The following is a 27,620-nucleotide window of genomic DNA, read 5'->3' on the forward strand; positions in this document are numbered from 1 at the left end:
TTTCACCTGGAGCTGGAGTTACTTGTTGAGAGCCACCCAACATGGGTACTGTTGTACCCAGGTTCTCAGGGACAACAGGGAACTCAGGTTCTCTGTGAGAGCCTCAAGCTCTCTTAACTACTGAGCATCCCTTCCAGCGCCTCGTGCTTACTCTTAGTGAAGCAAGCTTCTCTATAGGCTTTAAAGGGAAGCCTGACCTTCCCTCTTAGGCCCTGTCATGTTTAGGTCTCCATATATCGTATTATTTCTTTCTAATGCTCCCAGAATCCTCAGCAAAGGTCAGTGGGTTCCAATAAAAACTCAGGCCCTTGAGGGAAGAAGTGTCAATGGTCAAGAGGAAAGCAAGTTTAGCTGCTGGGCCTCTGTTTAGGGAGGAGGGTGCATAGGCACATGATTCAAAGATGTTAAAGCATGAAGTAGTGGTTCATTCAGTTACCCAGTCAATATTAATTCACTCTCGGTTTGGGGTTTGTCTGCCATGCTGAAGACACCTTTTCTCCAATGCAGTCATTCGCAGTGATTTCAGGAGTTTTTATGATCACAGAACAAAAGACAGACCCAAAGTAAGGCATTTAAAAGAACACCTTGGTGGGAAGCTCATAGGTGGGTTACAGCGAAACGTGAAAGTCTGAGCTGCAGACACTATCGTTCTTAGCTTTGGGGCTGGTGGAAGCTAAAAGTTAACTCCATTAAAACATTCCGAAATGCTTCATGCCGCTGTTAGGTAAGACAACAACGAACAGAGAGAGGTTATTAAAGGGGCAAATAACCCAAGACTGTCATCTCCAGATCTGGACAGTTCCAACTTTCCACAATCAAGAGTTCTAACCAATCAATCAGCTTTGGAGACTCTGGAAAGTTCAGTTCACATGACCCTCAGCTTCTCTACCTAGACTGTCTCACTACTGCCTGGGAGGACTCCAGGCTGCTTTCCCGGGTACACCCCAAGCTTCAATACCCCGCTCAAGACTTTCCTTGCTTCTCTTCCCTGGGAAAGGCACATAGGATCCTGCATGGCCAAGTTCCTGCCACTCTCCCAACACATCCTGACAACTCTGTGAACACAGGCCCCCTGATCCCCCATCCCTCCACATTCCAGGGTCTGGAGTCTCCTTCCCGAGGCTCTGTCTTCTCCACCAACACTGATATTCTTTAAGGTCTTACTCCAGTGTCACATCCTTTGCTGACCCAGGAGCAGACATCTGGCCGAGAAGCAGTCTGCATCCTTGCTAGGAATTAGGATGGTGAGCGATGGAGGGCATCGCCCTGGGAAAGGCTGCTGCTAATCCAGAAATGCAGAAAGGCTTCGGGATAATTAAGGTGAGAAGCCATGAGTGACAAGACAGACACAGGGAGTCACTGAAGCAGGGATCAGGGGCCCTGAATGGCCTGCTCATGCAGTACCAGGTCTAGAACTCAGGGTTTTCACTGTGTTAGGCAAATATTCTGCCAACCAAAGCACATCCTCAGCCTCATACTTTGTATTCTTAATAATTTATTATTAATAATTAATTACATTTTAATTAATTTATTTATTATTAATTCTTAGTAATAAAATGGGTAGGTTTGCCAGATCTAGCAAATGAAAATACTGCAGAGGGTATCCTAATTTTCAAAATGTTCTCTGTCTGAAATTTAAGTAGCCCACTGTGAGGATTCCAGAGCCCTGTGAGTTCTGAGAACAAGCCCTGTGGCCTGTTGTGTGTATGTGCTCAATAAACACAAAGGACTGTTTCGCCAGACATACAGTGAGTGGTACTCCGGTACTGCTGTGTGGATTCTACAGTCTGCACACACAGGGCCGACAGGTACTGCTGTGTGGATTCCACAGTCTGCACACACAGGGCCCACGGGGACTGCTGTGTGGATTCCACAGTCTGCACACACAGGGCCCACGGGGACTGCTGTGTGGATTCCACAGTCTGCACACACAGGGCCCACGGGGACTGCTGTGTGGATTCTACAGTCTGCACACACAGGGTCGACAGGTACTGCTGTGTGGATTCCACAGTCTGCACACACAGGGCCAATGGGTACTGCTGTGTGGATTCTACAGTCTGCACACACAGGGCCAATGGGTACTGCTGTGTGGATTCCACAGTCTGCACACACAGGGCCAATGGGTACTGCTGTGTGGATTCCACAGTCTGCACACACAGGGCCCACGGGGACTGCTGTGTGGATTCTACAGTCTGCACACACAGGGCCAATGGGTACTACTGTGTGGATTCTACAGTCTGCACACACAGGGCCGACAGGTACTGCTGTGTGGATTCTACAGTCTGCACACACAGGGCCGACAGGTACTGCTGTGGTTTAATGCTAGTTTTCCCAGCATTAGGACTTGAGTTCAGATCCCCAACACTCACATGAAAAGCTTGACATTGGGGTACAAAGACAGCTGGATACCAGAACTCACTGGCCAGCCTAGCTAATCACTGAACTCCATGTTCAGGGAAAGACTGTCTCAAAAACTAAGCAAACACCCAACACTAACCTCTGGCCCCTACACACACACACACACACACACACACACACACACACACACACACACACACGGGCATATGCCCCTCATACACAGCAAAAAAAGAGAAATAACAGAAAACTTCAGTGTGGTGAATATGGAATCATACGGAAACTGGCGTTTCCTCAGTCACGTGTGCAGGCCGTACATGAAAGCTCTTCCTGTCTCCCATCTGAGCTCCCTGCCTGCCCCGCTCCCCCGCCTTGGCAGGCTCTCTCCCAACCTCTCTGTTGGAACCATGCCGCTGGCACCTAGGAGTTTGTTCCGTGAGTGAGTGGCATGAAAAGTTGTATTGAGCCTCTGGAATCCATGTCTAGCTCCTGCAGGACCGAAGTCTGCGGAAGCGGGCGTCAGTCAGAAATGAGTCGCATATGTCTGAAGAGCAGCCACAGAGCCTCAGAGCAGAGCTCCCATCTCCTACAGTGGATGCTGGGTTTGGACCCGCACCCACATTGCCCTCCAGAGGGTGAGCGAACCCTCAGGGCGCAGCCCCTTCCAGGATTAGAGACGGAGCCCTGGAGAACGCGAAGTTCAACTGTCCCCCCCAAATCCCCCAAGCCCCATGAATAAGCTCAGTCTTCACTCCAGTTCATGAAAGGAACACTGTCCCAAACCGCCCTGGTTCCTGCTGCTCTCAACCCCAAAGGCTGCGTTGCTGGAAGACCTTCTTTGCGCTCTCACAAGGACAAGGAAAGGCTCTGTCTGCGGTGTTTGACTTCTGGGTGGGTTTTTGGGCTGTTGAAAAGTTTGCATTTACTTGTGAATTGCCTGTCTGTGTTTGTGAGTGGAGGAGGGCACAGACTTGAAGGGTCAGAACTGTTTTTAGTTTCTGTGTAAGTTTCTCCAGTGCTTAACACTCATTGAGTATCCCGTATTTATTTCCGGGCCGTTACATCATTGTTTGACACATTTTATAACCTGAGGCATAGAGAGCCTTCCTTCATGTAACAAACCGGGGCCTAAGGGAGAGACGTTGTGTGACAGCCCTAGATGTGAGAACGTGAGCCCGGATGAAGCCCGCTTAGCTCTGTGGAGGAACACAGGAACACTGTATGTAACAGCAACGACAATGAATCCAAGGCAGACATTCATTTCTTGTAAGCAAAAGAAACCTGTGACAGATTTATTTCATAGATCAAAAGCAAAAATAGATGTAAAATGCAAGAAAAAGAAAAGAGAGGGCCAGAGATGGTTCAGTGTTGAAAGGCTCTCGCTGCAGGTCAAACGCCCTGAGTTCAATCCCCAGAACTCACACAGAGGTGAGGAGAGCATGAAGTCCACAACATCGTCCTCTGACCTCCAGACATCACACACACACACGGAGCGCACACATGTGTGCACGCACACAGTTTAAAGTAATGAGTGTTGCATTTCCTTGGGTCCACTGCGTCTTAGCTGGCATTTGGATGCTGTGTCCTTGACAGCGGGTGGGGCATCAAAGCAAAAGGATTCCAGTTGTCTGATTCTTCAGAAGGCTTTGGGAGTGAACGGTGCTGTATTTGTGACAGATGTCTTGTTACTTCTGGGAGGACACCTCCAGCTCTACGCAGGCCTACCCAGGACTTTCATAAAGTTCTCAAGGGCAAGCAAATGAAATCACCTTAAATTTAAAAAAAAAAAGGTACAAGTTAAATGAATTTTATTATATCTTCAGCATAAACTAGCAAAGACCTTTTAAAATGTGCTAGTAATTAATTTAAGGAGTGATGTGGGATGTCCTCCTGTGTGTGTGTGTGTGTGTGTGTGTGTGTGTGTGTTGCTACTTCTAGATACAAAGAAGACATTGTAATAAGCTGGGCCTAGTTGTGCACACCTGAAATCATGAGAGTCATGAGCTTGAGCCCAGCATGGGTTATCCAGTGAGACTGTCTCCAAACACACACACACACATACATACAGAGAGAGAGAGATCACAAAAGAATATGTACAACTGATATACTGTTAAATTAAAAAATCTGGAGGTATAACTTCCCTACCATGTATGGAGGCCCTGAAATCTATCTCCAGCACTGAAAAAAAATAAAAAGTAGATTTCAAAAGACTACACAAAGGAGTCCTGGGGAAGACAGCAGAATGAACACCTGTGGACCTTTGCTCTTCTCCAAGCCCCACGTAGGTAATGAAATGAGCTTTTCTTTGCTTGTTTTGTAACTGTAGCCCAGAGTGGCCTCAATCCCTCACCTCAGCTTCTCACATGCTGGGATTATAAGCATGTGTCAGTCATTCTCAACTTCAAGGGATATTTGTAAAAGTATATATCTGCAATATAGATATATAAAATAAGTGCCAGGTATGGTGGCACACATCTGTAATCTCTGCACTTGAGAGGAAGAGTCAGGAAGATCAGGAGTTCAAAGCCAGCGTGGCTTACATGTGACCCTGTCTGTCTCAAACTAAACAAAATAAGATAAAATGAGGGTGTACATAGTGAATGACCCACACAGAGAGTCCCAGCATGCCGCTGGAAGCAGACCCCAGGTGAGGACCGCACACAGCACGGAGAATGGAGGACAGCCAGTCAGTGTAGGCAAGTCAGAAAACGGCAAGACAAGGCTGCTTCTATAGGTGAAATTGGATGGGTGTGGCGGCATGCACTTAATCCCAGCGCTAGGGGTGGGGAAGGCAGAGGGATTTCGGAGTTGCAGGCAGCTAGCTGGTTTACACAGCAAGTTAAAACAAAACAAAACAAAAAACCTCTCAAAATGACATTTAGAACAACTGATGCTTGAGTTTGTAAGGCGCTACAGTCAATTGGCCCAGCTAATCAGATGACAACAGTAACGACAGAAGCTACACAGAGGAGAAAGAAAAACAACTAACAACTCCCTCTAAAATAAAAGAAAGCTCCCAAAGGAGGAAAAGGCATATTAATTAAGGTCCAGTCAGAAACCCCAGACCTCCTGCCCACCGGCCCAGGGCTAAGAAGTCCACGTTGAGGTGTACACGGTGGCAGTGGACACAGTCATGGCTCTTTGAGTGGCAGAAAAAGCGAGGTGGTGCACAGATGATGAGCAAGCTGGAAATTCCTAAATGTACTTAAACTCCACTCTCTAGAATGCCAGGGAAGATCATCGAGGAAAAGGTGACTCAGAAGAGGCATGAGGGGGAGAAGCACTGGGGAAGTCGCGGAACAAGCCGGGCCCTAGAGAACTGTGCTTGGGTTAGGCTGGCAAGGAGGAGCCCGCCACAACTAAGGAAGGTTCTGCGGGTGGTGCCTCTCCAGCGCCCTCTACTGCCAAGATTTAACATGGTGCTACTTAGCACAGCCTCTGGATCCAGCAACAGGAGATTCAATTAAGAGTGGGTCAGAAAATTCAGGAAAGTTATATATGAACATTTGCAGGCTTTTTCTCGTCCTTATTCTATAAACAGTACAATGCAACCATTTACCTAGCAATTTTTCTTCTATTTCCTTTTTTATTGATATTTATTGAGCTCTACATTTTGCTCCCCTCCCCGCCTCTCCTCTCTTCCCTTCAATCCTCCCGCAAGGTCCCCATGCTCCCAATTTACTCAGGAGATCTTGTCTTTTTCTACTTTCTACTTCCCATGTATATAAGATCTATGTAAGTCTCTCTTAGTGTCCTCATTGTTTTCTAAATTCTCTGGGATTGTGGTTTGTAGGCTGGCTTTCTTTGCTTTATGTTTAAAAACCACCTATGAGTGAGTACATGTGACAATTGTCTTTCTGTGTCTGGGTTACCTCACTCAAAATAATGTTTTCTAGTTCCATCCATTTTCCTGCAAAATTCAAGCTGTCGTTATTTTTTTCTGCTGTGTAGTACTCCATTGTGTAAATGTACCACATTTTTCTAATCCATTCTTTGATCGAGGGACATTGAGGTTGTTTCCAGGTTCTGGCTATGACAGACAAAGCCATAGTGATTATTTTTATATTGTACTGTATGACATAAAGTATGTGTGTAGGTCGTTTGCAAACATTGTAACCTTTTATAAAAGGGATTTGAGCATCTGCAGATTTTGATATCCTGTCTGGTATGGCAGGGACAGAGGGTCTCACAATCGGTTGGCTACAGACACTAAGAGATGGCTCTACTTCTAAGGCCCAACACCATTTTCACAGAGCAGGTAGTAAAGGGTAGATTTGGAGCTAATGGGCTTTGAATAAAAATAGGTACAATATCTTCCAGGTGAAGAGAAAATGAGGTAAGATCCATAATATCCTTGGCTCAGGCCTTGTGGGACAAATGAGTTCAGTTGTAGTCACTATAATGGGTGATTTCTTAGCCAAGGTCCTTTTTCTTTCTGCTCTTTGGGCAGTTAAACAGGTTCTCAGAGAAGACAATGGCAGTTGACTGTTGGATTCTCTGGAAGACCGCTGGAGTTTGACTGGGGTGTACACATGGCAGTTAGTCCTGTGGGTGGTCTGTAGGCAATGCCACAGTGGAGGGGACTTCGTGCGAGACTGTCACCAGCGGAGTATTTGTGATAGTCCAGGAGAGAATTAGCAAGCCTAGACAAGTGGTGGGGAGTGGAGACGAGCTAACTCTGAGCCACTCCCAAAGAAGTCACTCAGGTTCCACCCCCACCAACCTCAGCCATGACAAGGAGTGACCCAGCTGGCTTGAAAAGAGCTAGGCCTTAAAGGGCAATGACCTTTCTACAAAGAGTCCCTTATTAGTCGAGGAACTTTGGGCTGTGTGTGACAGGAACTCACTAGCAACTGCTTAAACACTCGACATGAGTTAGGAGTTCTAGAATTGCTTGTTCAATGGCTCAGAAGGATCTATGAAGATAATGCATGTTTATATTTTATCAGGGTACATCTAAATTGGCACCCCACTTTGGAAAACTGTCTAGATTCTCTAATGATGAACATAATCATACCCAGAGACCAGCAATTCTGCTTCTAGGCACATTCGGGCATTTCACATAGGAGAAATCACTCCCAGAATCACTATTTTTAATAACACGAGTTAGGAAACTATCTACATGCCTGCCAAGAATCAAAATGGATAAATTACAGCATAGCCTCCAAATAAAATTGTATTCAGCCGTGAGAATGAGTGATCTATAGTGACAGGAAACACGGATGACTCTCACGGACACGTTTAAAGCAAAACACCAGCTATAGAAGTGTGCTATATGTTCAGGAAAGGGCTGCATCCACCAGGACCAGCCAGGTTCTGTCTGTACAAAGCCCTAAGGCAGGAAAGACCGTCTGCGATGTCAGATGTTAAGACAGTGTCTGTCCCTGTGCACAGATGTAACATGAGGGCCGGCTTGTTGGGGTTTCTGTCCTGCCCGGTACCCCACAGCCGGCAACTCCCAACGAAAATCACACACAGGACTCCATAAGATTATAAACTGATTGGCCCATTAGGTCAGGCTACTTATTAGCTCTTATAACTTATGTTACCCCATTATCCTTATCTACGTTAGCCACAGGGCTCAGTACCTTTCTCAGCTGGGCAGGTTACATCCTGTCTCTTCGGTGGTCTGCGCAGGAGTGCGGAGGGAGCTTCTGCTTCCAGAATACTCCCCAGTCTCTTTGCTCCACCCCTACTTCCTGTCTGACTTTCCCGCCTATACTGCCTGCCTGGCCAATCAGCGTTTTATTAAAATATTATTGACAGAATACAGACAATTCTCCCACACCACACAGTGAAGAGAAGATGCTCATTACAGGGGGTTTTGCCTGTGACCTTTCATGACGCTGCGTTTACAGTTTACTGCGTGTTTGCTACATTTCCAGAAATGAGAGGTTGAGTCACAGGTACCCTCTGCAGCTCCTTGTTCATTGTTGGGCCTCGTCTTTGAATTTCTATGTACACAACCTATTCACCGAGCTGCAGCTAATAACAGGAAGTAGGTTCTCTTCAGCTCTCGTCTTTCTCCTTTCTTATAAAAACCATCTTGGCCATTCTCAGTGTGTACTCTAGCAGTATTGAATATCTCCAGAACACTGTGCGGCCACTGTCAGTGGCCATCTCTACAACCATCTTCTTGCAGAACTGAAACTCTGAGCCCATTAACTCCAATTCTCACTTCTCCCCAGCTTCCGGTAACTTCCATCCGACCTTCTCACTTGGAGGTTTTCATCTCAGTGTCATTCTTCTCTTTAACAAAGAGGAGACCTTTCCCAGAAGCCATGATGAGGGTTTCTCCTCAGGCATCGTGGGTTGGCACAGGTTAAACAATATGTTCTAACTAAATCATCTGTCTGGAGTGTCCAGCTCCTATCAGAGAGGATGCTCCACCAGGAGAAGTAAAGATCGCAGTGTGGAGACAGATGATTATACCATTTTGTAAGAGTCACGTATGTGTGCTGCTGTGAGTTAATCTGAACCAGACCAGAGAGGCAGTCTCAACTCTTTTCTGGTAGAGACTACAGCAAAGCAAGAAGTGTTCCTAGGTGACCAGACAGCAACATCCCGTGGGCGTTATGGAGGCCTTGTCTTGGGATTCAAGTTCTAATGCTGAAGCCCCTCAATAGCTGTGCTATCATGGCCAATACTCCAGTTCTTCTGCTGGTTTGTGTTTCTACAACGGGAAGATCAAAACGCCAGGCTAAATCCAAGGCTGCTTCAGCCTCGCATGTAGCTTCATCCCTTTGAGGTTCTCGAATAGGGTACACTGAACTGTCATTACTGACATTAGACAATGCTGCCCAAGTATCTTTATTCGATGCTCTTCTCTTTCCATGTTTCTGGGTTAGTTTGCTTTTTCCATAAACGCGTTTGAAAGCACCATGTTTGTAACAACGCTCCTCACGGTATTCCTCTGTCTGTCTCCCACTGCCTGACAGGCCACGCCAGGGAGCAGCACATCCCCCACACGTGCACGGGAAGCAGATACCGGGAAGCAGATTCTCGCTTAGCATGAATATGTTGATATAATCAGTACTTTCCTAGGGCTGGTAAATGGATCTGCCAGAAAATAATGTGGTTATCCAACTTCCAGCTGACTCCACTAAACAGGACTAGGAAGCTTCACAACTGACAAGGTCATAAAGTTGGTTTGATCAATTGTATTTTTTTTTGAATGGGTGCAGTGAACTTTATTAATGGTGTTCTAGAGAGTAGGGCTCCTTAAGTCCCTCCAGTTATCCTGGGGTCTGGGATGGAAACTGTGAGGGAGATGCTCAGTGTCAGAGGCTGAGTTAGGACAGGGACTACTCAGCAGCTGAGGGCCACTCCCTAGCTCTCCTGTGCTTGCTGGGGTGGGTGGCCCAGGGTTTTTTACTCCTTGGAGGCCATGTAGACTATGAGGTTATTCACCCTATTGCTGTAGCCGTATTCGCTGTCATACCAGGAAATGAGCTTTACAACGTCATTAAGAGCAATACCAGCCCCGGCATCAAAGGTGGAAGAGTGGACGTCACTGTTAAAGCCACAGGAGACAACCTGGTCCTCAGTGTAGCCGAGGATGCTCTTTAGTGGGCACTTGGATGCCTGCTTCACCACTTTCTTGATGTCATCATACTCAGAAGCTTTCTCCAGGCAGCATATCATATCCACAATGGACACACTAGGGGTAGGAATATGGAAGGCCATACCAAGGAGCTTCCCATCCAACTCTGGGGTGACCTTGCCCACATCCTTGGCAGTACCAGCAGATGCAGGAATGATTTTCTGGGCAGTCCTATGGCTATCAAACCACAGTTTCCTAGAAGGGGCATCCACAGTCTTCTGGGTAGCAGCGACAGCATGGGCTATGGGCATGAGTTCTTCCACAATGCCAAGGTTGTCGTGGGTGACTTGGCCGAGGGTGCGGGGGCTAAGCGGTAGGAGGTACAGGAAGCGTTGCTGACAATCTTGAAGGAATTGTCACACTTCTCATGGTACACACTCATCACAAACATGGGGGCATCAGCAGAAGGTGTGGAAATAATGACCCTTTTGGTCCTATCCTTCAGGTGGGCTCCTGCCTTCTCCACGGTGGTAAAGAGACAAGTAGACCCCACGACATACTCAGCACCAGCATTACTCCATTTGATGTGGGCGGGATCTCACTCCTGGAAGATGGTGATGGTCGTCCCATTGATGACAAGGTTCCCATCCTCAGTATTGACTGTGCCATTCAACTTGCCATGGATGGAGTCATCCTGGCACATGTAGACCATGTAGTTGTGGGCAATGAAACAGTTATTGATGGCAACAATGTCCACTTTGCCAGATATGAAGGCAGCCTTGGTAACCAGGTGCTCAATATGACCAAAGCCGTTCGCTCTGGCCTTCACTGTTGTCTCAGGAACAAGGCTGCCACTGCACAAGAAGATGTGGCTATCTCTGGAACAGGGAGGAGCAGAAAGCAACCAATCGTATTCTTATTCAAAGGGCAAGTGAAAGGTCTCTAGACCCAATTGGTAAGTGTTTGTTTCATTTTACAAACAAAATTTATTGAGTTTCTAAGGATACTGCCAATTCTAGCACTGATATAAGTATATGATTGTGAGTGGAAAAATAGGGGACAGAAATCGGGTATTAGCAGTTTTTCGATTTTCATTTGAGTGTGAATTTTTACTGTAAATGCAAAATATAAAGCATTGATGCGAGCAAAGTGTTCCAGTGAGCACATTTCAGCTGTCCAACTTTATAACAATCACAAAGAAATCTGCTGAATTTTCTGGAAAAAAAGAATATTCTAATGGGGAAGATACCAACAGGATACATAAGAAGCGTGATCTGAACATACTGCATCTATAAGACACATCTTTAGATTCAGAGACAGAAACAGTTAAAAGTCAAAGAATGGCAAAAATGCAAACAGCACTCAGAAGAGAGCTTGAGTGACTGTGCTAGTTTCAGACTTCACAGCAAAAATTACTGCAAGGGACAATGTTGGGGAATATTATTTTCAAGTGTGTGACTTTTGTTTATGCTGCACTTGTTTAACCCTGTGAAGCTGTGGTACTGTGTTTGTCTAAAACACCTGATGGTCTAATAAAGAGCTGAACAGTCAATAGCAAGGCAGGAACAAGGATAGGTGGGGCTGGCAGGCAAAGAATATAAATAGGAGGAGAACCGAAGAGAAAGAGGAGCCAGAGAACAACGAGAGGAGGATATCAGGGACCAACCACCTAGCTACACACAGCAAGCCATAGAGAAAGAAGTAAAGAAAGATCTACAGAAATAGAGAAAGATGAAAGCCCAGAGGCAAAGGTAGTCGGGATAATTTAAGTAAGGAAAGCAGGCCAGAAACCAGCCGAGCTGAGGCCGCGAGTTTATAGCTAAGAGTAAACCTCCATGTGAGATTCATTTGGGAGCCAGGTGGCAGGCCCTCAAAATGTCAAAAGAATAAAACATCACACAAAAGAACAAAGAAGACAATTTTATAAGGATAGAGTGTCAATCAAGAAAATTTGGTGGCACACACCTTTAATCCCAGGAGGCAGGTGGATCTCTGTGAGGCCAGCCTGGTCTACAGAGCTAGTTCCAGGACAGCCAGGGTTACACTAAGAAACCTAAAAAAAGAGAGATAGAAAGAAAGAAAGAAAGAAAGAAAGAAAGAAAGAAAGAAAGAAAGAAAGAAAGAAAGAAAGAGGAAGGGAAGGGAGGGAGGGAGAGAGAGAGAGAGAGAGAGAGAGAGAGAGAGAGAGAGAGAAGAAAGAAAGAAAGAAAGAAAGAAAGAAAGAAAGAAAGAAAGAAAGATGTGGAATTTATAAACACGCTTTCAGAGTTGAAAGTCAAATTATACAATGAAACAGTCATAGTTGAAGATTTCAAAGCCCCCTTAAATAGTGGATAGAGAGACAGAAGGACCAACAGGAAACAGAGTCGATAACAACTCTGCCAGTGGACTTTGAGTGCTGTTGTATCCAGCAACAGCATTAGACTTTTTCTCAAGTACATTTGACATGTTTCCAAGGACAGTTCATGTGTTGGATCATAAACCAGGGCTCATTGGATTTAGAAGAAGTCAGGCATGTTTTCTGCCTGCAGTGACCCGTGGCTTGAGCTCAATAACAAGGGGGAAAACTGGAATTTCTACTCGTGGAAACAAAACAGCACACTCCTAAATACCCAGTGGGCGGGGAGTAAGTCTCCAGCAAAATTAGGAGTTGCTTTGTGATGAAGTAAGAAATTTCTAGCTGCAAATGCCTATATTTAGGAAAGAATGAGCCAGATCAATATAAGGGAGAGGGATTCATAGGTTGCTAGGGGAATCGAGAGGCAGGGTACTCAGCTTTTCAGCAAAGATGACATTTTAAAGGATGAGTAAAGACTGGAGGACAGTGGGAAGGGAATTCCTAGCAGAATCAAGAACCTTACAGAAAGCACAGAGACAAGAAGTGTCACAGAGTGTGCAGTGTTGTGTGGAATTCATTTCTTCCCAGAGTGTAGACTCTGTGGAAAGGCAAAGAAAGCCACAGGGGTAAATGGGGACTTGAGACTTCTTCTGCTGAGACCTTGGCCTTTGGCCTTTGGGTCACTGAAGGATTGTAAGCAATGTGTGATGTGGGTAAGGTTTCCTTCTAAGAGAAGCTTTCTAGATGAAGTTTTCTATGAAGCTATCTGGAGTGCATGGGAATGAGCTGGAGACAGGGAGACCAGAGGGGATCAGTCAGCTTAGGCTAATGGGATATCATGGAGAGGGACTTTAAACAGCATCCATCTATTTCTCACTTTCCGGAGGTTGCGAAATATGAAACCAAGGTGCTGACAGACATCAGGTGCCTGCTGTGGGCCTATTTCCTTGCTTCCAGATGGCTGTCTTGCTCGGTTCTGCTGTGGCAGAGAACAGAGATGGAATCTCCCTCTCTCTCTTTCTCTCTCATGTCTCTTCTCTTAAGGGCTCCAACCCTACTCATGAAAGCTGTACATTCATGACCTAACTGTTTCCCGTAATACTATCACGTTAAGATTTTAGCTGGAACATATGAACTGGAGTGGGGGGGGCACATTGATCCTGCGCTATTAAACTTGTAGTAGTCAGAGTTCTCTTGGAAGACAGAACGAATAGGATCAATCTCCCCACAACCCCTGCTGTGCTGTGCACATACACACGCGTGTGTGTGTGTGTGTGTGTGTGTGTGTGTGTGTGTGTTCTATTGCTGTGAAGAGACACCATGACCAAGGTAACTCTTACAAAGGAATTTAGGTGGGGACTTGCTTACAGTTTCAGAGGGTTTGTCTGTTCTCAACATGGCAGGAACACGGCAAGAGGCAAGCAAACATGGTGCTGGAGAAATAGCCGAGAGCTTTCCATCCTGATCTGCTGGCAGCAGGTAGAGAAAGAGACACTCAGCCTGCCATGAGCTTCTGAAGCCTCAGAGCCCACACCCATCAACACACCTCCAAGAAGACCGCACCTCTGAACCTTCCCAGAGAGCTCCACTAACTGGGGACCAAGTATTCAAAGCCTGTGGGGGCTATTCTCATTCAAACCACCACAACATGCATATATAAAATCTTTAGTAAGAGGCTATTATAAGGTACTGTCTCATGCAATTGTGTAAACTGAGGACAACCACAGTCTGTAAGCTGGAGATCCAGGCAAGCCAGTGATGCAGTCTGGATGCCCAAGAGCTGTGTTGCTGATGCTGCATTGCTGATGCTGCATTCTAGGCCAGATCTAAAGATCAGTGTCTCAGCTCAGAAGCCAGGCAGAGGGCAAATGTGACCTTCTCCATTTCTCTTTTATTCAGGCTCTCTGGAGCAGAAAGATCAAGGTGGATGAAGCCCATCCACATTCTGGAGAGTTACCCACTCTACTTGGGCCCTGCATTCAAATGCTGTATATTCTGGAAATAGTTCCAAAGATAGATCCAGAAACAGTGCTTTACCAGATGTCTGGGCATTCTGTGGTTCATCTAGTTGGCACAAATTGAACTACTGGCAGAATTCGGGATGAGTTTAGCAGTGGTGGGGCTGGGATGAGGGAGGAGCTGGGTATGAAGAAATGTAGGCACTATCTTAAAAACATCTCTCTCTCTTTCTCAGTGTGTGTGTATGTGTGTGTGTGTGTGTGTGTGTGTGTGTGAGAGAGAGAGAGAGAGAGAGAGAGAGAGAGAGAGAGAGAGAGAATGAATGTGTGTCTATATGTATAGGGCATCCATGCACCACAGTATGCATCTGGAAACCAGAGAACAAGTTGCTAAGGTTCACTCCTTCCACTAAGTGGGTCGTCAGGTCATCAGGCCTAGCAGAAAATGCCTTTACTTGTAGAGTACCTCCATGGCCCTGTAAACAGAGATTGTGCTTTTGTTTCCTGGCCACCCAGACCTGAATAAGAAACTATATCACACAGAAACTATATTAATTATCACACTATTTAGCCAATAGCTCTGGCCTATTCCTGACTAGCTCTTACATCTTTTTTGTTGTTGTTGTTTCTCTGTAGGTTTCTCTGTAGCTTTCTTTGGAGCCTCTCCTGGAACTAGTTCTTGTAGACCAGGCTGGCCTCGAACTCACAGAGATCCGCCTGCCTCTGCCTGCCTCCCAAGTGCTGGATTAAAGGTGTGCACCACCACCACCCAGTTTAGCTCTTACATCTTAATGTAACCCATTTCTATTAATCCACGTATCACCACGAGGCTGTGGCTTACCGGTAATGTTCTGGCATCTTTCTCCCTAGGTGGCTACATGGCATCTCCTTGACTCTGCCTACTCTCTATCTCTGTTCAGATCTCCTGCCTGGTTTTACTCTGCTAAGTCATTGGCCAAAACAGCTTTCGTCATCAACCAACAAGTGTAACACATATACAGAAGGACATCCCGTATCACTTAGGTCTGCTCTCAAGCTAAGCCTGCCCCCTTTAGTTGTGCATTGTCATGAAAGAAGTATCAATTTAGTATTCCTGCTGTCAGAGATTTGCTAATGCCAATGAAAATCATTGCCCACACCCCTCATGGGTCCTCTCTACTTTTTGTCTCAGGGACCCCCCCTGCCACACCTCACCACTGCCTTTTTCCTACAGGATCCCTGAAGGGTACACCAGGTATATCAGTGAGGTAATGTTCCTTTACCTCTAAGCTGATTGTCCCGTTGTGCCAAGCACTGTGTATTCCTTCCTGGGCCAATTCCTTGTTCCACAAATATCTATCCTCTAGGAGATGGCCACAAACTAGAGGGGAAAGGCCCATATTTCCACTCATATGTATGTTGTATTTGGCCTGCTCAGTATTTGAATATCTACACCTGAATATCTACAGTCATGTACCACACAGTGACATTTCAATCAATGTCAACCCGCATCTGCAGGTGGTGTTCCATACATTATAACGAAGCGAAAAAATTCCTATTACCATCTTTGAGAAAGTGTATGTTCTATATTTGCATAGTGATGGAATTGCCTGATGATAAATTTAATGGATCATATCTCATTAAGCAGTTCATGTGTACATGTGCATGCGTGTGTGTGTGTGTGTGTGTGTGTGTGTGTGTGTGTGTGTGTGTATGTCTAGACACTTAAATTTAGCAGGTGGCTAGAAGAAGAGGCCAGTTCCTCTGGTCTTTTCATTTCTTGAAGCTTGTGGTTATCTCATCTGGGTCTACTTTGCTCTCTTTCCCTTTGTGCTCAACAGCTCCAGGTGTTTGAAAGGTCAGGTCTCACTTGAAGTAACCGTGGGGATCTGGTCCACTGAGAATAGGCAGCTGAACCACACAGGGTGCTGGCTTCCTGCCCATCTTCCTCATCCTTGCTCCTTGCAGGTTGTATTTCTCTAGAGAGAAATGAATGACTTCTTGTAGAAGATCTTCCAAAAACCAACTCACTTATTCCCCAAACAGAGATCAATCACCCATAATTAGCTTGTACTATATAAAAAATCACCAGCTCATCTTCTCTTTGTCCTACAGTGATGCCAACCTTGCTCAGTCCAGCCTAGAAATGGGATCCTGGCTTAGTCATTAGGAAAACAACGATTGTCAGCTTTGGTTACAAGGTAGAATTGGGGAAAAAATCCTTCTAGGATCTGACCCATGATAATTAAATTCCAATCTTTGAGTATGGGGGCAGGTGTAAAGATATTTCAACTGTCTATGTAACCTGCTGGATAATTGCAGCTCTAGAATATTCCAGAGGGTCCAAAAAAAGAGGCCCAAAGAGCATTTGCTGAACCATATTACTGCTAATGGTATTGCTTCCTGGTTTTGAAGAAGTGTGAAGAACCCAGAATGTCCATGTAACTGCAGTTACTTCATGCAGTACATTGGCTTCATAAAAACCAAGGCGTTTAGATGGGGCATTGTGGTGTATACTTTTAGCCCCAGCAGGCAGAGTTGGGTGGTTCTCTGTGAGTTTGAGGCCAGCCTGGTTTACAGAGTGAGTTCCAGGACAGCCTGGTCTACAGAGTGAGTTCCAGGACAGCCTGGTCTACAGAGTGAGTTCCAGGACAGCCAGGACTACAGAGTGAAGTGTTTCCAAACAACAAGCTTCTCTGCTTCCTCTACATGGCCATTATACTCAAGGCATGTGGCGCCATCTCGGCCAATTACAAAGTCGCTGCCTTGACCTTGAGAACTGATGATGAGGATTTGTAGAGTTATCTCTGCTCAGGCCGCAGAAGAGCCACATGCGGCACTAGAGAGAGCCACAGCAAACTGGAATGGGTGCAGAGATGTGGCCCTGGACACTTACTGAGGAGTGCACACCACAACACAGTATGCAACTTGGTCATTAAACTGCTGTTCCCACACAGGACAGTTAAGGGAATCACACTGTGACAGCTACGGTCCTCTGTGTTCTATTAACCAAAGGCTTTCCTTTTTTTTTTCTTTTGCTTCAACGTGCATATTTTTAAAAATAGAGCTAAATAGATTTTACAGTGAGAGAAAATGGTCCATACTATCTTGGGAGTGATGATAATATGTAAAAATCCAGGTCTAATTATGTTGACTCAACTCTGTAAATACACTAAAAGGCAGGGAATCGTGCTTTAAACTTACATCTCAATAATGCAGCTCTTTAAAAAGTATTACAAGGGTAGAAAAAAATAACTGGAAGATTTCTACCCCATTCAGAACACGGGGCCTGCATGTCTCAGCAAAGAAGCCGCCTTTGCGTGTGTGGGTGGCACAGGACGCTGCCCTGGGACGTGAATGACTTGCTCAGATGGTATCGGTAGAGGTGCCTGTGAAGGTTGAATGGGCAGTCTACTGTCATTGGAATGGAGAGGGCTGAGAGCAGCTCTGCAGAGATGGTAGCAAAATGGAAGAAAGGCACCCGTTCTATTGGGAAAGAGGCAGAAGCTGCTGTCCGGGGAGAGCCTCTTGCAGAGAACAAGACTTCTAGAGGCAGCTGAGATGGAACACTTTACTTGTTCCTGGCAGGGAATGGCAGAATACGTGTGTGTGTGTGTGTGTGTGTGTGTGTGTGTGTGTGTGTGTGTGTGTGTGTGCACGCACACACGCGCGCTTCGTCACCACTCCATTTTGCCACTCTCTCCCCAGGCTCCTAGATAGAGTTTTCTGACAGCTCTCCTCAACCAGCTTGATGTAGAATTTGCTTGTCTGTTTCAGGGGCATCCATCATGCTAGGTATATTGAATAGGTTCAAAAGAAACAGGGTGTGTTGCCTTTACGTGTTCAGGCACTAGGAGAATTCCTGGAGGCCTGGGACTTCACGAATTGACCCAGGCTTGAAGTTCTGAAGCACTTTTAGAAAATGGTTAAAATATACAGAGAGTAAGGGCAAGGCACCCAGCCCTATGGGATCTGCTGCCCTCAAGCTTCTCCTTCAAGGGGCATGTCTACACATCCACATACGATGCTGACACTGCAGAAGACACAGGAATCAACGCAACACTGTCTTTGGCATGGAAAGGCTTTGCACCCATGGGAATAGCATCAGAGAAATCCCCCAAAGCCTCAATCAACCAGGCCATCAGAGAGGTCCAGCCAAGGCACTGGGCTCCCAAGAGGTTCAGGAAAGGAAGCACAGCTGGACAGTCCATGAAAGGCCAAATGACAGGGAGAGACAGCTGTTTAACACTCCTGAGGCTGGGTGGGGGAGGAGTCTCATTGGCTGGGAGAGCAGGGCTAGGGAGGCCTGTGGGGAGGAGTTCAAGGGATGCTCTGGAGAGACACCAAGCAGGAAGGTGCCTGGTGAACCCTGTAGGCCACAGGCAAACATCTGGTAGCGGTCCACACTTGGGTCAGTCCTCTGCAGAGGGTGGTCCGCTGTTCCCCGTGGGAGAGGGTCAACCTATTTCCTGCTCTGGTTTCAACCCAAGGAGCAGCAACATGTACACCTGGAGAAGGCGCTCTATGACATTGTGGCTTTAAGAACCTTGCAGTCTGGGAGCAGTGGGGAGAAAGGCCAAGAGGAGATTGGCTAGAGACTTAAAACCACAGTACATGGCATGCCCCGGAGAAAGGATACAACCCTACAAGCGCTCTGAAGGAACTCCACCGAGCCTGAAGGCTTCACAGAGACAGACCACAGGCCCTCTTCATCTCTGCATGGGCGAAGTTTAGTCTGATGCCTGGCCTGCATGTTCAGTAGTCGAATGCATGCACACACGATGAATGAATGAGCACATCTCCCCCGTGTTACCTGCCCAGGATATCCGTGACAACTTCCCACAGCACTGTGCAGCTTTGAGTTCGTACTGTTATTCCCCGCTCCCACCTCTGTTTTGCTCACCTCAATCCTTCCTCCCTGACAACTCCAGCCCACACTCCTCCCAGACTCTGATTCAGAGTCTGTGCTGCATAATTTAAATGTCCTGTCTTCCTCGCAGCTGCTTCCTGGGCATTTAGATGATCATATGCCCCACAACACTGAGAATGTATTGCCTGTGGGTGCTGTTACCGGCTTGGGGATGTCACAGAGTGTCAGGCACAGGGTTGGTGCTGGGTACACAGTCGCAGAGAGTCCGGTGAGGGGAAAGCCGAGAGACAGACCAGTTGTTCTGTGAGAAAGCCTTTGACACAGACACTCTGAACCTTCTGAGGAAGAAGAGTGTTTTTACTGCAGTATGGGGGGATGGATGTGAAATTAAGCACCTGACTGGATTGTCTCCATGGGCCAAGAACCCTCCTTCAGAGAGGCATCATCTCCAGGAAGCTAGGCTTCAGGATGAGACAGTCTTCCCCCGAGGAGTGACGGGCAGAGTCCATTCTCAGTGTCATTAGAATGACAGAGAAGAAGGGACACTTTGGGGGGCAGTGTGTGAGTGGAACTGTTGTCTTCCTCTTTTGTTTCATGATCTGCTGGTCTGAGAAGAAGAGCTGACTGCAAGGAGACCCATGCACCTGTTGGGAAATAAGGCAGATTCTCACTATATCCAGTCAATTTCCCCAAGACTTGTGCATCCCACGGTCAGATCATGACCCCAAACCCTTGCAACCCTATCCAGTCAAAGGCTGACACGGTGCCTTCTGCGCCAGCCTGGGTGCTCCTTGCAGTGATTAATGCTTCCAGCAGTGATTAGGGCCGCTTTCCCTCACCAGGTTGGGTGTCAAGTCCAACAGTTTCTCTGGCTCTCCTGATTGAAAGTGCTCGACACACACACGAATAACAACTAGCTTCACACGGTAATGTATTTTCTCCACACATTTCCCACTTAAGCCTCACAGCGGTCTTGAGAAGCAGGTACGGTGATTAACTACCATTTTCCACGAAACCTCTCGCTCCGAGATATTAAACGGCATACCCGATGGCATTCTGGCAAGGAGAAAAAAAAAGTCAGATTCATTTCTTTCCTTCTTGAAAGAAATGCCTGCTTAGTGCCCATCCTCCCCTATACAAATCGTATCCCATGAAGAATGTACACCATACTATTTCAGAGTCAGGCAGACTATGTGTAAGTTGAGTATACGGTGACTAAATGTATGCATTATATAGTGGATGCTGTGTATGGACTGAGTGGAAAGGACACGCGTTAACTGAAGGGGGAGGAGCATCTCATTCACTCACCCGGAGTCTAGTGGGTGGGTGCAGGGCTCTGGAAACCAAGACGCGTCTGATTTGCCCTCTGATGGCTTACAGTCCACCGTAAGGGACAAATCTAAAACAACTGCTATTACAATACAATAACCAGGAGTTTGTTAAGTGCTACTGAAAAGGTGTAGCGGGGAGCTCTACTCTAGTCCGAAGTTGGAGCGACTCCCAGGGTGGGAAGTCTGGCCTCTTTGGGCCAGGGAAGGACACTTTTAGGCAGAATCTCCAAGGAGACGTCAAGACTGAAGCGCGAAAAAAAGAAGAAAATTATTTCTTCCGAATAGAACTTCACCTAGATGACTGCAGGAATGAAAAAGTAGAGGTAAGAGAAAAACCAGAAGCTAATTTATGTAAACGGGTTTGGGAATACCCGCGGACAGTGCCTACGGAGTTGAACGCGGTAGGAGTGAAGGGGTTAAAGAGGGCGGTCCGCAGCGGCCCGGTAGTCCCGCCCACCCGCCATGGGGGCGGGGCTGCGCCGAGGGCGCGCTGGGATTGGCCGTGGGGGAGGGCGTTCCGCTAGGACCGTACCAACAGTCAAGCGGCACGGAGGCGGGGGTGGGTGTGGAGCGGCCGGCTCCGCGGGGATCGGCGCCCGGGGAATGGCCGGGCCGGCGGTGGGCGGGAGCCGCAGAGGCGGCGGCAGAGGCTGGGGGCGGTGAGCGCGGCGTGGGGCTGCCCCTCCCCGGAGGCGGCGGGGGCGGCCGGGGCCCGCGCCGCACCGCAGCGCACCGTACCGCGCGGGAGGCTATGGGGCGAGCCTGAGGCCAGTCAGGTGAGCGGCGGGAGAGGGCGTGCGACCCCCCGCCCGGGAGCGACCGGAGGGAGGGCGGGAAAGCGCAGGCGGCGGGGGGCGGGGCAGCTCCCCCTGGGGCCGGATGCGGGGCTCCCGGCTTCCCCGCGAGGCTGCGTGCGGCTTGGCCGGTGTAGCCGGCCCTGCCGAGGCGCCGACGGTCGGGAGTCCTTGCGGTGACCGGTGCTCGCTGCCGAGCGCTGTCCCCAGAGGCTCCCGGTCCTGGCGTTGCCCTCCTACCACACAGAGCTGGTGTCGGCGGCCCAGGGAGGAGCGCGCTCTCGCTGGGTCCCTACCGGGCCCTTATGGTGGCCGAGGAGGGCGCTCTCGCTGAGCCCCTACCGGGCTCGCACGGTGACCGCCGGGGAGCGCGAGTGACCTGCAGGCCCCTGGGCCGGAGAGGGCAGCCTGGGGGTCGCGCGCTCGGAGCGCCATGGGCACAACTTGAGATGAGACTGTAGTCCTGAGCGGGCTGCGCTGGCGGCGGTTTCATTTCCGGGTGTGACGGCCCGGCGTTTAAGAGCGGACTCAGACGCAGCCGTAATGTTGGACTTGAACGTTGTCAAGCTGTGTCCTTGATTGTGGAGTCTGATAAGACAGTCTTTTTAATCAGGCGTCCGTTCTCTGTCACGCTTCTGATAAAAAGGAGAAAAGGGGGGGAGCAAGGCGAGGTTGGTCCTCATATAATTACTTCGTTTAGAGACTCTATCTCCAGTAGGATGGGTAAGGAGTTACAATTTGGGGAAAATGTTTAACATTGTCACTTGGATCTAGAACCAGGTGTCAGGGTCATTTACTCAGCCAATTTCCCCCTGGAGGTTTGATGGCTCACGCTGGAAGAAAAAAAAGAATGCGAGTTTTTCATTGAGGTGTAGACTTTGATATAGTCAGTAATCGGGTAAAGTCAAGATTGTCATTTATTAACCATGCCTATATTTCTAGGGTTGTAAATTCATGCATGAATTTCACTGGACTAGTGATTCCGGTGTGCTTCTCATTCCTTGGATTTATGCAAGATCTTTGAGCTAAACAGAGAGCACTCCGCATGCCATTTACCATCCCGAGAAACAGGTTCAGGAATTAAAGATGCTAAATTATTTGTGTAGGCTCTGAATTTAAAATTATTGTATTAACTAATAGCCTTTCTTTGTCTCAAGACAAGGTTTCTCTTTAGCTTTGGAGCCTGTCTTTGAACTAGATCTTGTAGACCAGGCTGGCCTGCCTCTGCCTCCCGAGAACTGGGATTAAAGGCATGCCACACCACCACCCGGCTTAATAACTTTCTTAAAGTTTGTGAAGGTGTTGGGCTTTGTGTCCCAGAACCAGCAGTTTCCCATCAACAAGATACCCAGTCCACATTTGAAATGCTTATCAAAGGCGAACAATGTGGGGCTGGCTTGGTGCGCCCCTTTAATCCCATCCCTCAGGAGGCAGAGGCAGGCGAATCTCTCTGAGTTCGAGGCCAGTCTGATCTACAGAGTGAGTTTCAGGACAGCCAGGACTGCTGCCAGAGAAACCCTGTCTCAAAAAAAAGAAAAAAAAATTCTGGGATTAATAACTTTCCTTGTGACAAGGGATTGATTTGTTTCCTTGGAGATAGTGAGAAATAGGCATACTTTGTTTAAACGCATGCCTATTTTTTTTTTTGAACTAAAGTATACTTTGGAAAAAGCAAGTCACTGGCTTTTATTTTTCGTAATCTTTTATGTCATGATTATTTTATGCTAAGTTAATGATTATTTGCTTTTAGTCACGTCTCTTGATTTCCATTTCAACTTTTTCATAGAGCCTTAAAGCATCTGTTGTTTTTTAAAAATCTTTTCTGAATTTTCAATCCCTAAATGAAATTTTCTGTTTGCTTTTACGACATGAATTACTTCCCTATGACTACCATTTCAGTGCTGTTAGTGTAAAGCCAGAAAGTTCAGCCTTCAAATTGATAACCATTTACATTTTAACACTTGGTGAGTGCTGGGGTTGCATAGTAGAGACTGTACTCAGTTATAGTAGAAAGATACACGGATGGAGGGTCCATCTGTGATTGATTTTGTAGATTCGGGTAGGGAGCACAGTTACCCTCAGACCCTACAGTTGTAATGATAGGGTATATAGTAGGTGTTCATCAATTATTTGTTGGTTTAATTGATAAATGGGAATTAGTGTGAGGAAAGCATAGATACTCTGGTGCTAAAACTGGATTTTTAGCCCCCCTTCAATTAAAAAAAAAGCCATTGCAGTGTGTTTCAGATTTCTGTTGGAAATGCGCTATTAAAGGTAATTGTGTATTGGAGCTGTATTGAGAGTCAGTCCTGTGGTTATATGGCGTTCCAGCCATCTGCAGCTTGTCAGTGCTCTGGTCATGAGGAGCTGCACACATTCTCCTGCCACCTACACTGGCTGAACAGTTTGATGGATGGATGGATAGCCAGTGTTTTTACCTTAATAGAAGAACTTGGAATTCTTGGTAACCATACCAGCAGCATAGGTGCTGACCATCCTCATGGCCCTTATATTGGAGATGGAAAAGGAAGGGTCTTTCTCTCATAAGAACTCTCCAGGATCTGCACATCTCTCCTTTTCCTTCTTGGGGGTCTGTGTGACTAATGAGCTCAGTGACGTGGGTCTGCGGTGTGGAACAGAAGTCCCTACTTTGCTACTGAAATTCCTTCCTGACTAACTTCCACTGTCAACGTGACAGCGAGAGCTGCCTACAAGAGAGTATAATGCAGAGGTCCTCTGCTACATGGGTTTGATTACAGAAATTAATAAACTACTCTCTAAATAATAAATAGGCCTTCTGATACAATTTTTGTTCTTGCCAAAAACAAAAGAAATGTTTGTTTTTAGACCTAAAAAGTCTTGGGGATGCAGAGCTGAGTGTCAGATGTGGTGCAGAATGAGACAGTGTGCTTTGGTGTGTTTGAGGTTAGTATCTTGTGGGAAGGTACTGGCCACGGTAGAGAAGACTGTTACAAAAGGAGGCCAAGGAACATGAAATTATGACTGCATAAGAAGGAAAGAGCCAAGTGCAGAATAGTGAAGTCTATTAATCCGTGTTTTCAGGTGTTGACTTTCTCTGTGTGCATACCGTTGCCTCATTTATCTAGTGTTGGGTAATAATGTGTTAAATGCTAATTCTTATTTTAGGTATACTTCTGTGAGAAAAGTCTTATGATACGTTATATCCTTTGTTTCATTTTAAGGAGTGCAGTTTAATCCTTCTTGCCTCAAGTTGAGGATTACTAGCATCTATTACTGACAGTAATTGAACAAGGATTTGAGATGACTGTGAAATTATGCTGCTGATGCTGTTTCCCCTTGCATTTACTTCTTGGATCTGTCTTGAAAAGTCTGCCTGTCTTCTTTCACAGGTAGGAAGCAGTATAGCTTCTGGCCTTCTGTGGAGATTTGTCCTCTGCTTCCTGAGATCACATTTAAGATAGTTAAATAATAAACTTATTAAATTCTGTAGACTCTTTGAGCATTAGTGGCTGAATTTTGTAACCACTGTGTGCGTGCCCAAAGACCTTAAATTCATCTCTTGTTCTTTTCCCCTGACTTGCATCCTATATATATGCATTTTATGTTGTGTGTTCTTCCTGGAGACAAAATAGGAGTGGGGAGAAAACTTGGTGGATAAAATTCTTGCCATGCGAACACAAGAACTTGAGTTCAGAGAGCTCATGGCAGCTTTTTTTCCTCAACACTCCAGAGGCTGAGACAGAATCCCCTGGGTAAACTGACTAATTACACTAGCTCAGTCAGTGAGCTCTAGGTTCAGTGACAAACTCTGCCTTAGTAAATAAAGTGTAGAAGGATTGAGGATGGCACTCAGTGTAAACCACTGGCCTTCACACGTGTAAACACACATGTACATATGAATACCACTCACACATCCACAAAAAGAAAGTAACATGGAAGTCGTAATGTTGGATCTTTTTTTCTTTTTCTTTTCTTTTCTTTTTTTTTTTTTTTCTTATTTGAAAACCATCATCACAGGGGCTGGTGGTGTATACCTTAAATCCCAGCACTCTGGGAGGCAGAGGCAGGCAGACTCTGAGTTCAAGGCCAGCCTGGTCTACAGAGTGAGTTCCAAGACAGCCAGAGCTTTTATACAGAGAAACCCTGTCTCATAAAAGCAAACAAAAGAAAAGAAAACCATTATCAGTAATACTTGAAGATCTGATTTCAGCCTTGTCTTCTATATCATTCATATATCACTCCTGGGGAATATCTTCTTGGACTTTGTCCATTCTTTCTGCTAATATCTCTACATTGTTTTTATTCCCAGTTCCAGCCAGCATCAGGAACCAGGTTAGCAATAACAGTAGTCTAGAATGGCCTAACACAGCCTCAAATGGTGGTTATGTACTGATAATTGAGTAGTGAAACACCTAGAGCATGGGAAGCCTCATTATGCCTTGTACCTTTAAAGCATTTCCACTGAGTGTCTGGGTCACTGCATACTGCCTGTATCTTCTGCACACCAGATCAGTCAGGGCTTGCTAAAGATATAATTGTCTGTCTGTTTTCCTTCCTTCCTTTTCTTTCTTTCTTCCTTTTTCTTTTTCTTTTTTTCTTTGGAAGAAGGTTAGAAAGTGTTCCTGATTTAAGGTTTAAATGGGATGGGTTGCAAGTTTTTCTTTATTTTTTTAAGAGTGTAGTTTTTTGTTGTTGTTGCTGTTGCTCTTTTCATTTTAGAGTCACACCTAGGCCAGGTTCCTCAATGCTTCCTTAAAGCCTGCTTGGTCATTTTTAATTGACGTCCTTCACAAGGAACTTTTAAAAGACTTTACATGGAAGAGTCTTATTTTTCAGATATTATATGAATTTTTAAATGGAAATGAAAATATTGAGGAAGATTGAACAGTCCAATTTGTACTGGGAATTAGATTTGTATGCTTTAAGTTGCTCTATCCTTAAGTTTTAAGATCTTTAAGCTTTAAACAGTTTTAAGGACAAAGTCATTATTAAACATAGAGCAAGTTTTCTGAATGAAAGACTAGTGAAAGGCATGCTGTATTTCTGATTTTTGTGTGAAATAGAATTTAGGTCATGCTTCCCACCTGTTTTAGTTACATTGATCATGTTGGAATTGTATTTGTTCTAAGGATGTAAACTCATGACAGCTAATACAATGTGACTTACTGCTGTAAAGTCAACGCCAGTTAAAAAAATCAAAGGGTCGTGCTGGAGAGATGGGTCAGTGGTTAAGAGCACTAACTGCTCTTCCAGAGGACCCAGGTTCAATTCCCAGAACCCACATGACAGCTAACAACTGTCTGCAACTCCAGACACCAGTGTACATAAAATAAAGCTAAATAAATTATTAAAAAATATTTTAAAAAATCAAAGGGTCAGTAGATCGGGGTGAAAGTGTCTTGTGTTCTCTGTATTAAAGGGTTTGGAGTTTTGCTGTTGTATATACTTTGGCTGAAATACAAAGGTCAAGCATTACAGGCTGAGTATGTGTAGTATGAGTGATAGCAACCTTGTACTGCATGATTGTGAGTAAGGCTGTGAGTATGTTTAGTAAGTGGTTCATATTAGGGTTGGATATGAAATGCCTCTCCCAAAATTGTGTATTGAAGCTTGGCCCCAGTGCACTGTTCAGAGATGAGGCTCTTGGGAAGTCACTGGATTATAAGAATGCTAATTCTTCAAAGTCTACTGATGAGTGACTATTAGCGGCCTAGCTGGAAGTAGAGCAGTGGGGGTGCCTTTAAAGAGTGTGTCTCATCACTAGACCTTTTCTCCTTTTTTCTGCTTTCTGGCCATGTGGTGAGCATCTTTGCTCTGCCATGTGCTTTCTGTCATGTTCTGCTTCAAAATATATATTTGCTTAAGACAGTGATCTGTTTTTTCTTATAATTACGTAGGTCATGTGTTCTCAGCTGATTGGCTACTGCCCACCTGGTGTTGTCTGGGGTCTCATGTATGGCTCTGTGCATCTCAGAATTTACCTGGGACTGAAATGCCTTTGATCACTTAACTTACCTTTCTGGTGTTTCCCCTGGCATGGCCAGACTAGCTGGGTGCATACAAAGCCTCTATCTATATAGGTCACTCATGTGACAGTCTAACCAAACATAGTAGCTAGATCCAAAAAGTGAATGTGGAAATTGCCAGGTGTCTTAATGCCTAGGTTCAAAAGTGGAACACATCTACTTGTACAGCCTTTTGGTCAAACCAAGCTGCAAAACCAGCTCAAATCAGGAGGAGAAAAAACAGACCCCACCCTTTGGTGGTGGTGGGGAACTATTGATGATTATCTGTGGAAAGAGTCAACAAGAAAATCTTAATTCAGTTCAAATCTGGGCTGTCCGGATAGATTGCCACCAGGCCTGATGACCCGTGAGTTCAGTCCCCAGAAACAATGAGGAGGTCCTTTGACTGCCGTATATGTCTTGGGTGTGTTCACCCATACATTCAAAATAAATATACAAATTTAG

General features: G+C 46.1%; 2 protein-coding genes and 1 pseudogene across 10 annotated transcripts in view; 1 reads left to right on the forward strand and 2 right to left on the reverse strand.

Moving 5' to 3' along the window:
- Positions 1-3,611: 3,611 nt before the first annotated feature.
- LOC146894938 (glyceraldehyde-3-phosphate dehydrogenase pseudogene) lies at positions 3,612-11,137 on the reverse strand (annotated as a pseudogene). Its single transcript, XR_015737903.1, has 2 exons — positions 7,944-11,137; positions 3,612-4,124 (listed from the first exon to the last, which is right to left on the reverse strand). The product of XR_015737903.1 is annotated as a glyceraldehyde-3-phosphate dehydrogenase pseudogene (transcript).
- A 7,087-nt stretch (positions 11,138-18,224) lies between these two features.
- Positions 18,225-27,188, reverse strand: LOC125391936 (uncharacterized). Its single transcript, XM_087906646.1, has 4 exons — positions 27,166-27,188; positions 21,522-21,756; positions 20,352-21,460; positions 18,225-20,099 (listed from the first exon to the last, which is right to left on the reverse strand). Exons 1-3 carry the CDS (start codon positions 27,186-27,188, stop codon positions 20,759-20,761), a joined length of 960 nt encoding a protein of 319 aa, XP_087762772.1. The 3' UTR covers positions 18,225-20,099; positions 20,352-20,758.
- Positions 20,560-27,620, forward strand: part of Fam20b (FAM20B glycosaminoglycan xylosylkinase) — a 38,448-nt gene continuing 31,387 nt past the window's right edge. For 2 of the 8 annotated variants that reach the window (XM_085688059.2, XM_085688063.2), the window contains exon 1: positions 21,014-21,150. The gene's annotated coding sequence lies outside the window, so the exon portion shown is untranslated. Of the gene's footprint in view, positions 20,698-21,013; positions 21,151-21,603; positions 21,892-27,620 lie in introns of those variants that run through there. The other 6 variants (XM_048421626.3, XM_048421629.3, XM_048421630.3 and 3 more) reach the window with 5 other exon arrangements.

The sequence above is a fragment of the Myodes glareolus genome, chromosome 5 (genome assembly GCF_982192425.1).
Source record: "Myodes glareolus chromosome 5, mMyoGla1.1, whole genome shotgun sequence".
NCBI classification, from domain to species: domain Eukaryota; kingdom Metazoa; phylum Chordata; class Mammalia; order Rodentia; family Cricetidae; genus Myodes; species Myodes glareolus.